The 12,343-nt window shown below is 43.6% G+C and overlaps 1 protein-coding gene across 1 annotated transcript in view; it reads left to right on the forward strand.

Moving 5' to 3' along the window:
- The window catches only part of LRMDA (leucine rich melanocyte differentiation associated), a 1,164,713-nt gene that overhangs the window by 659,880 nt on the left and 492,490 nt on the right, over positions 1 to 12,343 (forward strand). The window contains exon 7 of the mRNA XM_070470890.1: positions 1,977 to 2,094. Coding sequence (XP_070326991.1) covers positions 1,977 to 2,094 — 118 coding nt within the window. The remainder of the gene's footprint in view (positions 1 to 1,976; positions 2,095 to 12,343) is intronic.

Here is a 12,343-nt window from a genome sequence, read left to right on the forward strand (position 1 = left end):
GGCTGCAGCCATGAAATTAAAAGATGCTTACTCCTTGGAAGAAAAGCTATGACCAATGTAGACAGCATATTAAAAAGCAGAGACATTACTTTGCTGACCAAGGTCTGTCTAGTCAAAGCTATGGTTTTTCCAGTAATAATGTATGGATGTGAGAGCTGGACCATAAAGAAAGCTGAGCACTGAAGAAGTGATGCTTTTGAACTGTGCTGTTGGAGCAGACTATTGAGAGTCCCTGGACTGCAAGGAGATCCAACCAGTCCATCCTAAAGGAAATAAGTCCTAAATATTCATTGGAAGGATGGATGCTGAAGCTGAAGCTCCAATACTTTGGCCACCTGATACAAAGAACTGGCTCATTTGAAAAGACTCTGATGCTAGGAAAGATTGAGGGCAGGAAGAGAAGGGGCCAGCAGAGGATGAGTTGGTCGGATGGCATCACTGACTTGATGGACATGAGTTTGAGTAAGCTCCAGGAGTTGTAACGGACAGGGAAGCCTGGCGTGTTGCCCCCCATGGGGTCGCAAAAAGTTGGATGCAATTGAGTGACTGAACTGAACTGAAAGAGCAGGAACCATGTTGTAATCACCTCTGTATACTTGGGCCTGGCATGAAGTAGGTGCTTAAGAAACATTTGTGCAACTGAAATGAACTGGTATTTTATGGTGTCCATTTTAATGCTTCTTTCCAAAATGGTTTGAGAGTGAGAAAGAGAAATTGGCCCCTGTCTTCAAGAAGCTTATAGTTTTGGTGAGGACATTAACTGAAGGACAATTAGAAAATAATATAGTGTTAGACTGTAGGGTGCTAAAAATGCCTCCTTGGAGTATTGAGAAGGGAGAAAGCAATATGGGCTGGGGATGCAGGAGAAAACTTCTTGAGGGTTGGGATTTGGAAAGATGAGTGAATACTGAGGATGCTGGATACAAGGAGAAAAAGTCAGATTCCCGTGGAGATGATGTGACTACTGCTCTTGACATTGGATATCCACCTTTTCTTCCTAAGCAGGAAAGGGTCTAAACAAATGCTCCTTTGATTGGAGGAGCGTGAGGGCTTGGTGGAAAGCATGTGGGTCGGTGACTGTCCCTGAGGAAGAAGAGCTACAGGCAGGTGTCTCTACTTTTTGTATCATTTTTTATATGTTTACATACCTATCTTCTGACCAGGTGAGTCTTCTTGTCAACTCCATACACCTGCTTAAAGATAGTTCATCACACAAGTAGTCAGTCATTTGGTTATCCTTAAAGATGGTAATGGATCCCAGAGACTCTTTCCAGGGAGACCATATGGCATATTTGGGCTGTTAATGTCCATTGGAAACCAACTCCCCTTGTTTCTCCTTGATGGAGATACTCTTCATAGTGCCAGTGTAGAAGTAACTCAGTGATGATGAGAAAAAGTCCTCAGCATGTATGTCTGATCCCTCAAGGAAACAATTTCTCAGCTATGTATGTTCTTATATCCCAGATTTGTCCAGGTTGTTATTATTGTCCTGGCAAATAAAAGTCTCTCATCTCAGCTTCAAAATGAAGACTTTTTTGTTCTCTTGGAGATGAGAATAATACAGATGACCCATAAGAATGACAGTAACATGAATGGTATGATCAGGTTGTAGGTTATTTTCTTTGAGAATTTCTTGTGTATCAAAGATTTTGGGTCCATTTTCCAGAATGGAAAAAGGTAAATACATGGATAGGGTCTTATTGGTGAATCCAGGTGTGCGTTTGTGAGCATACCTTTGAGTCAAGAACAACCATTAGTGTATGTTTTGAAAGTTTAGTTGCATATCTGTATAAAACAGAACTGTGTGGATTCCCCCGAAGAGTGATTATTCATTGTGAAAGAAGAGGGAAGAAGCTGCAGCCAAGGTCTAAATTTCTGAAGACTTGATATAGTTTCCTGAACATCAGATAAATTGCATGAACCTTTGAGTCCGTCACCCCAGTCTTCCTGAGCTGTCTCTGACTGTTCTCTTCCAGATGCTTTGTTCTGCACAAGCTGCCCAATTTGAAGTTTCTGGATGCTCAGAAAGTAACCAAACAAGAACGAGAGGAAGCTTTGGTCAGAGGGGCATTCATGAAGGTGGTGAAGCCCAAGGTAAGCCCTCTACCCTCTTGTTCTTTGTGAGGATTTATGCCTCACCTGTTGGGTACTCTTCAAGGCTGGAGGAAGTCCTCCTGTGTGTTCAGAATGCACCAGGATTTCATCCATGGATACACCGTTGGCCAAACAAGAAGTAGAATTTGGTATAAGCTGGGTCTTCCTGGGACTCTTGGGGGGCATTGTTGGTACTATAAAGTGATTGGTAAGGTGATTTCAGACAGATGGCTCTTGTACCAATAAAGCAGCATCATACACATCCTGTGGTGATGTTCCCAGCATCAAGGAGAATTTCGAAGCAAGGAGGATTTCAGGCCTCCTTGAAAGTGTTTCATTTACAAGGTGAGACCTCTGCAGACTCTGGAGCTGAGGAAGGAGAAACAGGAGAGCATCGGGCATTACTGTTTCTCAGGTAGGTAGGGATTCTCTAGTGCCTCAGCGGGGCTCTTCTTTCTCGGGGCCAAAGGGTGGCTGGGGAGAGTGCTTGTCTCTTTTCCACAGGTGAGGGCTCAATAGCACTTGGAAATACTGTTAGCACGGAAGGCAATTTTTCTGACAATGTGGTCTGAGACTGATGTGTGCGTCCTTCATCTGGCTCTCCAGAGCTCAGGCAAATGCTGTTTACTGACCTTTGTTTCACCAACTGAGTCTGCTTCGAGGCCAGGGGATTGAACATGGTGTCATGTTAATGACAGCACTGATGAGGCAAGGGAGATTTGGCTTGGGGTCTTGGATTCATACACAAGATTATTAAGGACATGGGCTTGGGAGGAGCTAGGATCCTTCAGTGAAGCCTGAGGCTGGGGAATGGACTTCATGACTCCTTTGGAGGTCCATCATGTCCTGGAGCTCTGTGGAGCTGCAGTCACTTCCTGTGGGATCCTCGTTTGTGTGTTGAAATCTTTGGCCCAGAGATCCTTGAGGTCTCATTTGTCCTCACTGATGGACTTGGAGCGCTCTGCACGTGCATTGGAAATGATTAAGAGGGAAAGAGGAAAAAACAAACAGAACCAAAACAGAAAAATGAAACCTCTTCCATCAAGTCGCTCAGCTGGCAGCAGACCTCAGGCCACTTTCTTTCCCTGAATCCATGAGGTGCAACTTATTTCCCGTTATGCTGAATAAAATTGCTAACAGTTGTGGAAATATATGATATGGAGAGTAGAATACTGGCAGATAAATGTATTGTTACCTGTTTCAGCATGTGGGAAATTAATTGAGTGATTCGTTTCATAGCTATTAAAGTGTTAACGGTTTTCCTTATGGAGACACTGATTTGATGTATTGCTCACGACTGCCTTTAGTTATTCCAGCTTTTGTGATTTTTTTCAAATGAAATAATTTATTTCTTGGCCTCATTTTTTTTTTTTTTTTTTGGTTAAAAGATTCTAGAGACAGCCAGTATCACCAAACCAAAATACAACAAATGGAGTGTTTATAATATCTTGGATTCCCACACATCTTGCATTTCTCGCCGTTGTGTATGCATGCATTTTATGGAATAGATACTGTTTTTCCTGTTTTCATTGTCTTTGACATGGAAGCTCTCTACTGTCACTGGAAATCTGGGGAGGTCATAAAGATAATACCCATCATATTGGAATGGGGTATCAGTGGTGTCCACTACTGTTCTAAAGTTCTTTTGTGTCCAGGTATGTGCATCCTCACATAACCTTTGAATATGGAAGGAAGGGAGCATTGACTTACTGCAAAGATGCAGTAACTCAGGCCTAGGGATGCTGTCTGGACTGCCCAAGTCATGAGCTCATAATTGCTAAAACCCGAACTTCACCCATGTGTCTGTCTGTAGACCCCACATTCTTTCATCTCTTATTCCTGGAGCACTGAGCTCACCATTTCCTCTGTACATCTCTTTGTCCAAACAGATCCTCCAAGGAAGGCCTAAGTGAAGAAAACAGGCAAAAGCAGGACTGTTCTGCTGGAGTAGATATGGGGGAGAATTGAAGGCATCCACTGCCTTTGAAAGCAGGGACAGGATCCTTAAAATCCAGCAGTGGCTGATTCTGAGTCATTAGCGCCATTGCCAGAAATGCTCTTCAGAGCTCCCAGTCAGTTTCTGATCACTTACAGAATCAGATGTTTGTGTGATTGGCTCTACTCTCTTTACTAAGTGTGTTAAGCTTTGAAATATCCATTAATTATCAATATTTGGAGAAAGACAAAAATACTCTGACAAAGCATCAGGACTTTTGGTGGTTATCCTTTTGTAGAGTCCCATGATTTTCAAACTGGAGAGGGGAGGGCTGCAAAACTCTCTGGTCTGTGCTTTCATCTTATGGATGCAGGAACAGGGAGAGGATGTAGTTCCCTAAGGCCCCAAAGTCCGTTGGAGGCAGAACTGGGATGAGAAGTCAGCCATCTGAGCTGCCCCATGTAGTGTTCTATTTACCCTGTGACCCTTTAAGTGTACTGGAGGATTTCTATGTGTTGCCAGTTGCATATCTAGCTCTCGTGCCTCTCATGAATGGCAGACAATTCCCTTTTGTCTGTTTTTTGCAGAGAGATGCGCTTTTACTTTTCTTTCAGATAGAAAGGAGCCAAATGAGCTCCTTGCTGAATTAATAAATTGGTGTTAAGGCTGGTTCTCGCCTGCTCACAGTATGTACAGACATGTGTTTGTTCCTTGCAGGTGTGTATATATGCGCTCCATCTCTGTGTATATATACATATGTATGTTCTGGGAGGTATGTGTACACTCGGAGTCAGCTCCTAAGTGGAGAGCAATTTCCTCTTGGTGAATTGCCGATGCTGTGCTGAGCACGCTTGGTGAAGACCTATTTTTCATCACGGACTCAGAATCTCAAGTTGGCTTCTGTCCTTTCTGAAGCAGTGGCAGTCTGTTTTGCTTATTCAGCAGAATGCTCTGATGGATGATCAAGGGGGCTGTGATTTGGGGAGCTGTTTTCATTTTATTCCTGACATAAAGTATTTGGGAGAATGGAAAATGCCTCTCCAATCACAGCCCTTGCCTTGGAGGTAGGGAATGGGCAGTCTGGGTGTTCTCAGCTAATGCAAATGCAGACTCATCCAGCAACTCATAAACCCCCTAAGTCACAAAGGCTTGATACGGTACCTGGCAGGCCCGGCGCTTGAAGTGCGAGTCGGCTTTCAGCGTCTCGCACGATGACACGTTTCTCCTTCATGGCTGCCTTCTGGCTTTTGTTGTTTAAAAGCTTCCTTCTGTCTGAGTTCTGATTGTTCTACAAAAAGATGCTGTCATTCTTTTGGAATTGATAGTTAATGTTGCAGTAGCTCTTCTAGTCTTGCTTTCTGTGTGTTGGGGTAGTGAATGGTCCTACAACAGCTAGGCTTTGCTCATTTCCTGAAATTTTAAAGAAAATATGTACTCTGAAAAATATTGGCCATTAGATCATGGTATTGTCAATGCAGAGAGTACCCAAGTTGGACATACAGGAGGTGATAGCCCCCCCAAGAACAGCTTTTATAATGACCAGACTCTGACTCACCCCACAACTGCCTGCTCCAAGAAACATAGATCAAAGCAGTGTGGAGGCCTGTCCAGGAGGGCATGCATGGTAGGCATGCCAGCCCTATGCATCAGAGAGACGGTGCAAGAATCGACAGTCAGAATTGCTTAATTATTTCCTGGCATTGTAATTATTCATCCGTGTTCTGGCAAAGAGCACAGTTGTCAATTTTTTTGACATAATTATTTAAAACTGAGCCCTCTTGTTTGCATGGACATATAGGAAGTTGGCTACCAATGGTTTACTCTTCTGAATCTTTATAGAAGCAATAGCAACTACCAGGGCAGTTGTACTGAGAACCTCAGCCTCTGTTAGAAAGTGTTTTTACATCTGTGTTTTTGCTTGTAGTCATGGCCAGTCTCTTATAGGCAAGATAGGGTCATGGGTTTATTTGTGAGTTTTGGTGTGTCCTTGAAAATATGGCATCCATGTCTTTATGTAGGTTTCCTATGGTGTATAGCTTATGTATTTGTGTACTTTTGCATAGATGTGTTTATTGGTGTGTGTGTGTGGGGGGTACTTTTCTTGGGGTTGAGGGGATGCTGTAAGAATATGTGTGTGTATGTGTGTGTGAGGGAGAGAGAGAGAAAGGGGAAGAGATGAAAGGAGGGAGAGGGAGATGTGTAAAGGAAGAAATGTGTAGCTTTGGAAATCTTTTCTATTCTTGTCTTTAAACTAAAATTTGAAAGCTCTTTGGGTCCAAGGACCACCTCCTTTCCTGATTATAGTACACAGTCCTGCTCTTGACACGGAGTTGGGCCCAAACTTTCTTGGGTGACTTTAGCTTCTTCCAACTGTGTCTGGTTTTGAATTTCCATGAAGAAAAGAAGCATATTAGGAGTAGAAGCATCTGGAAGCCCACTCTTTGTTGGGACGAGGCAGCTGCTCACCTCCTGGGGTGTCAGGTCTATGAGGACAGGGATTTGACTTTCTTTGCTTCTGTGTCTCCGAGGCCTGGTGTATTGCAGAGGCTCAACCAATACCATCAAAACAATAAACTGTGAACAGAGCATGTTGGAAAATCCATCATGGAAAGTGGTTCATTTTTTTATTGCCTCAATATGGTCCTCTGCAAAAGCAGGAAAAGGACATTTACCTCAAGAAAATATAATAACTTAAATCCGTATGTTGGCAAAAAAGAGGGATTCTGGTTTGCATATCTATTTTTCCAAAGGATTTTACCCTGGGACTATTTTTGATGGCAGAATCTATGGCCACTGTGATCCCCGGGATCATCTCTTCTCCATGGAGCTTCACTCCTAGGATGGGGGCAGAGGTGCAATCTGAGCTCTCTGTCACTGCTTACGTGTTCTGAATCCTTGTCTTAGAACCCACCTGCTCATGTTAGAGCTTTTAGGCGAAAAAAGGTAGTTTTTCCCAGAAAACATGTTGGGGTACTCAAGTCTATGAGCTATTAAAGTGAGATTTTTCTCAGTCTTGATGCTCTTGTGTTTTTTGTCTGTGCTCCTTTTTAAAAGAGCACTGCCTCATGGCGTGTTTGGTTTACTTACTGGTTTCCATGCCTAGCCTAGTTCCTCACTAAGTGCTACCTTGTTCTAGAGCACAGTGTTTGTCTTTCACATATTCTCTGACCTCATATAACCAATTGTGAACATGTGAAAGGTTATCCGAAACTCCCTCTAGATGGGTTGCAGTTACTAATGCTTGTTCTGTACTCAATATTTTTAAAGATATGTATTTTTCATAAAGCCAGGGTATGCCTATAAATAAATTTTGTAAACTATATGAACATGCAGTTAAGTAGACAATAAGCCCATGTATGTTGAAAGTTCTCTACTGTGCCAAACAGAATAAAATGAAAAATGTCAGTTGATTTTTCTAGATATTTCTAACTACCTGAATGTGTTAGCGTTTTATGGTTCATTTCTGTTTTCACACAGATGTTTCTTATCCTGAGACATATTCAGATTCTATTTCCAGTAACTTTATAATTGATCTTGAAAGGAGGAAAATTTTCATTAATTTCTTTTTTGGAAGATGTTTGGGCGGTGTGTCTAGAAGCAACTTCAGAAGCCAAAGATTTTCAGTTTATTTGTTTTTATTCTTTTTTCTGATTTCAGTTTGCTACGTTCATTTGCTGGGGGATCACTTAAAGTTTTTTCTTTTTTTTTTTTCGTTTTTAGCACCATGGCATCCTGTGTCTCAAATAAATGCTTTCAGAGTATTGCTTTTTAGAAACAAGGTTGGTAGCTTTCTATGGCTTTGCTTTTGGATAACAACTCTCTGAAGTCAGGGGTAGACTCTCACAGTGAAGTTGTGTCTCCAGCACCCTACAAAGCCCTGTAGCTATAGGACTGAAATCCACAGTAAAAGGGAAGTGAGCTAGAACTGCAGGTGGTGGTCGCACCCTCTCAGAGCCATGTCCAGATGCCCCTGCGGCCTGGCCAGCCAGGTGCTTTGCACATAGTAGGCATCATTCTCCATTGAGTCCAATGCCTGGTGAGATATCATTGCATGTCTGTTAGTCATTGGCTTTCATTGTACCCTGATGGCCCACCTCCACATTCTTCCCCTCTGTGGCCTCTGACATGCTGACTTTTGTCCAAAGATATTTGGACACACATATGCCTAGAGGGTCTTGGAAGTAAGTAACAGTTTTGGGGGGAATTAGTGTTGCTAGCATGCAGCCTCTGGATCCTACCCATTTTAGAGAAGTGGGGTAGTTTTCTTCACTTGAATAAAATTGTTCTTCTGTCTTTGCCCTTGCCATAGCTTCCCCTCGAAGAGAGAGGTATACTTCTCCATCCCATTGACTTTGGACTTGGGCAGGTGGCACTTAGGCCAATGGGATATGTACGGAAGTGACAGCATACAGACTCTAGGCCAAGCCTCATGAGGTACCATGTGTTTCCACTCACCCCTCTTGCTCACTTGCCAGTTGCTGTGGAAATCACATGAGACACACATTGAGCAAACACACATTGAACCTGAGGCAGAACTGCTTCAGCCACCTACAGATGTCTGCACGAGAAAGACACGCTGGTCATAAGCCACTGGGACTGTGAGGAACAGTGCTATTGCAGAGACCTGACTAATAGTTAGGCCAGCTGTGCTCACATTCTATTCTTTGGCCTTTCCCTGGCCCCTCGAACCAGGGTTGTTCACTGAGACACAGTGTACGGTAGTGAAGTTCATAGTGGTTTTGGATATCACAGCACCGACTTTAGTAAGTTTTCTGGTTGCTTCACTCATTAGGGTGGAAGGCCAGCCTCAGAGTCGACTGGCTGCCTAGAGGTGCATTATTAATTGCAATGACACTTTGCTGATATGTGAGTCAGAACAACACCTAGTGGGTATTAAGCATCCACTGTATAATTGATATTGTACTATTGACTTAACAATATTATCTCTAAACTTCTCCTTGAACTTGAATCTACAAATGATGACCAGAGAACTTACGTATATCACTTAAAGCACTATGGAATCAGGTTCTTTCCCAGGCCTGCATAGCCCCCTGAGCTCGTGCCCTTTTTCCTGTATACCTTAAATTTCATCCTCCAGATGTGGCGATATGATGAGAAGTAGGAGTTAAAGAGAAGACCAGGACGTGGAAAGGAGCCAGAGGTAACTTTGTAATTTTCAATTTTGACCTTGTGACCATTCCCTCCAACCCATTTTGGTAAAATGCATGAGCGAGGCAAAGAATCGCAGGAACCAGGTGGTGGAGGGCTCTGTTAGTTAGGCCAAGTTTGCAACTTGAGGAAGAGGAGGAACCTTGGTTGGTTTCAAAGTGGGAGGACGGTAAGGGCACGTTTGTGTTTGGATCCCTGGGTGTCTGCGGGAGGGGCTCTAGTTCTCTCTGCACAGCAGGTGTTTTGGAAATCTGTGCAGAGGCAGCTGCTCCCAGAGGCCACCTTGCATTCAGAGCACTCAGGCCAGTGCTGGCGCTCAGATGGCCACAAGGGCCACAGAACTGGCCCAGAGCGCTCCCCTGACTGCAGGGGGTGTCTGGGTGGTAGTGAGCAGCTTAGATGCTGGATGAGAAGAAAGCTGATGGCTGTCAGGGACCCAGTGAGAACTCATCCAGCAGTCTCTGGCATTTGAAAAAGTTCTTTGACATATTCTTACCCAGAGGACACTGTCCCCTATGGTGTCAGCTGCCTTTGTTTTAAGGAATGAATTTAAGCCTTCTTAACTGAGCTATGAGATATCCTCATTTGTGTGATCTTTGGTAATGACTGAGATGGAGCTGATTAGGTCTGTAATGTGTACATTTCCAGCCTGACATTTTCTTGATCCACTTTAGAAGATGACTTGTGGTATTTTCCTTTGGCAATTTAGTTTTTAAAAATTAAGCTTGCTGAGAAAGAGAAGAGGAAAATAAACATGCTTTCTTAAGAAACTGGGTTCTCAGAGAATAAATTTGGGGTGCTAATTTCAAGTCACCCGTATTTAAACTCACGTCACCCTGTATTCTGCATAAAGTTCAGATCCTGGCAGGGAACTGGTCTGCTGCAGTAGGTACATTGGTCACTTGGGGCAGCCCCTTATCCTTAACAGGCTTTATTTCACTTGACCTCCCCTGCTCCCCCACCCCCCCACCCCCAACACACATACAGATCTTTGCTTTGAGCCTGACGATTCCAGGCTAGTGATGAGAAGGAGTGGGGTGGACGTGCAGGACTAGCTGGGCTAGAACAGAGGGACTGAGATCTCAGTCAGGGGAAGATCGTGGTGGCTCCAGTGTTCGCACCGTCAGTCAGTTCCAGGGACCTTGTTCTCTACCTTTCTGGCCTCTGTGGCTTCGTGAACCCCTGCCTCGCTTGACAAGTCTCTTCTGGGGCCCATGGTGACATCAGATGGTAGGGACTAAACCCTCAGGCAGACAGGAATCCTAGAAGGTAGGGAGGCCTATAGCATGGATGGCTCACTAGGGAAAGGTCATGAACATGGTTCTGAAGTTTGGTTCTGAAGCTAACTTTGATTAAATGTATGAATTGCAGTTCTATGGCTAAGAGAGGAAGAAAACATGAAGACGGTATAGTCTCAACTTCTGCTCTTGAGTTCTGGTTATTTCCAAACTGCCTGCAACTAATAGCAGATGTACTAGCTTGCCAGGACTGCTATCACCAAATACCATGGACTGGGTGGCTTTAAACAGCAGAAATTCCTTTTCTAACAGTCTTGGACGCTCCAATTCCAAGATGAAGGTGTTGGTGAGATTGGTTTCTTCTGAGGACTCTCACTTTGGCTTGCAGGTAGCTGCCTTCTTGCTGTGCTTCCACGTGATCACCTTGATGTGCACACACCCCCCTGCTGTTTGTGTGTCCAGACATCCTCCTCTCACAAGGACAGATCATATTAGATGAGGGCCCACACACTGGCCTCACTGGCAGTCCCCTCTTTAAGGGCCTTGTATCCAAGCATAGTCATATTCTGAGGTCCTGGAGGTTAGACTTCAACATAGAAATTGGAGGGGCACAATTCAGCCTCTAACAGTGGACTAAAAGAGCGAACTTAAAGAATGTATATATATATATATAGACTCATGTAAGCTTACTGATGAAAGGCACGTCAGATACTTAACATTTACTTGTTCTTTTCATTGTCCCCAAAAGCCTAAGAAGCAAAATTGGTGGATAGAACAAAGCAGAAGGAAAGTTTCTGGTTATCCAACTTGATCAGAGGTAAAAAAGTCTTCACAGAATTTGACTGAAATAGAAATTTGATCTGTTTGCCTGAATGTGGCTGATAGATGCTTTTCAGGGTCTCATCCAAGTGGGTGCCAAGCGGGTGTACACAGGTAATTACCAGAATTAGTGGAAACATCTGCCATGACACCTTCCCTACACAGTAGGCTCAGCGAGGAGCCCAGTGCTCAGAGGAGAGCTTCTTTTTATTAAAAAAAAATTACCCCAGAGGTGTCCTTTGCCCCAAATGGTTCCTTGAGGAGTGAAAACAAGCTGTTTCTTGTTATAAGGGAGAAGAGTCCTAATACATGTCCACTGATCCCTGACTGTTTCTCCCTGTCAAGCTCTCTGGGAACATCCAGTTCCCGCATAGCTGTTGGGTTTTCTTTATGAGTTAGTTCCACGTCTGGACGAAGTGTGTTCTTGCCTCTCCATTGTTTTTGTCTGCCTGTGGTCACCATGGCTGGCTTTCGGGGCCCGTGTTCACACTTTGACTCTGGATGCATCATCACTGTCCCTCTGACCAGGCAAAGTGATGTTTCACCAACGTGATGGGGCAGGTCTGCCCTTGGGGTCCTTGAAAGCTGATGGTACAATTAGCTCTTTTATTTGCTTTTCTGTTCCTTACAGAATAGTGTCTTAGATTAACAGACAGGGCACCATCAATAATGCACAGATGCTCTGTAATTGGGGCTTCCTTTGATGTTAATTTAGCGAAGTTCAATGCTATTGTCAGTGATAGCAATTACATTCAGCCTTTTCACCAAGGACATTTTAGGATAATTTTATTTTTCATGTGCATTTTAAAATATGGCAGTAAATTTTGAGCTACATTACCTGAATTAGAACTTATTATTTCTTTTCAACAGACAATGAATGCTCTCTGTTTAGGCTCCAAAGCTGTATCTTTATTTTTCTCTTTTGGAGTGGGGAATTTTAAAGTGGGGCTTCTACCTCATGAAGCTTTTAACTCATGAGTAAAATTTAGAAGTGAGTCCTCTGTTTATTTGTTGCTGTTGTTGGCGTCGGAATTGTCACAGAGGCTGTCTGGCTTAGTGATCTCTCCCATGTTTTATTAGACCCATT

This window comes from Odocoileus virginianus, chromosome 7 (assembly GCF_023699985.2).
Source record: "Odocoileus virginianus isolate 20LAN1187 ecotype Illinois chromosome 7, Ovbor_1.2, whole genome shotgun sequence".
Classification (NCBI taxonomy): domain Eukaryota; kingdom Metazoa; phylum Chordata; class Mammalia; order Artiodactyla; family Cervidae; genus Odocoileus; species Odocoileus virginianus.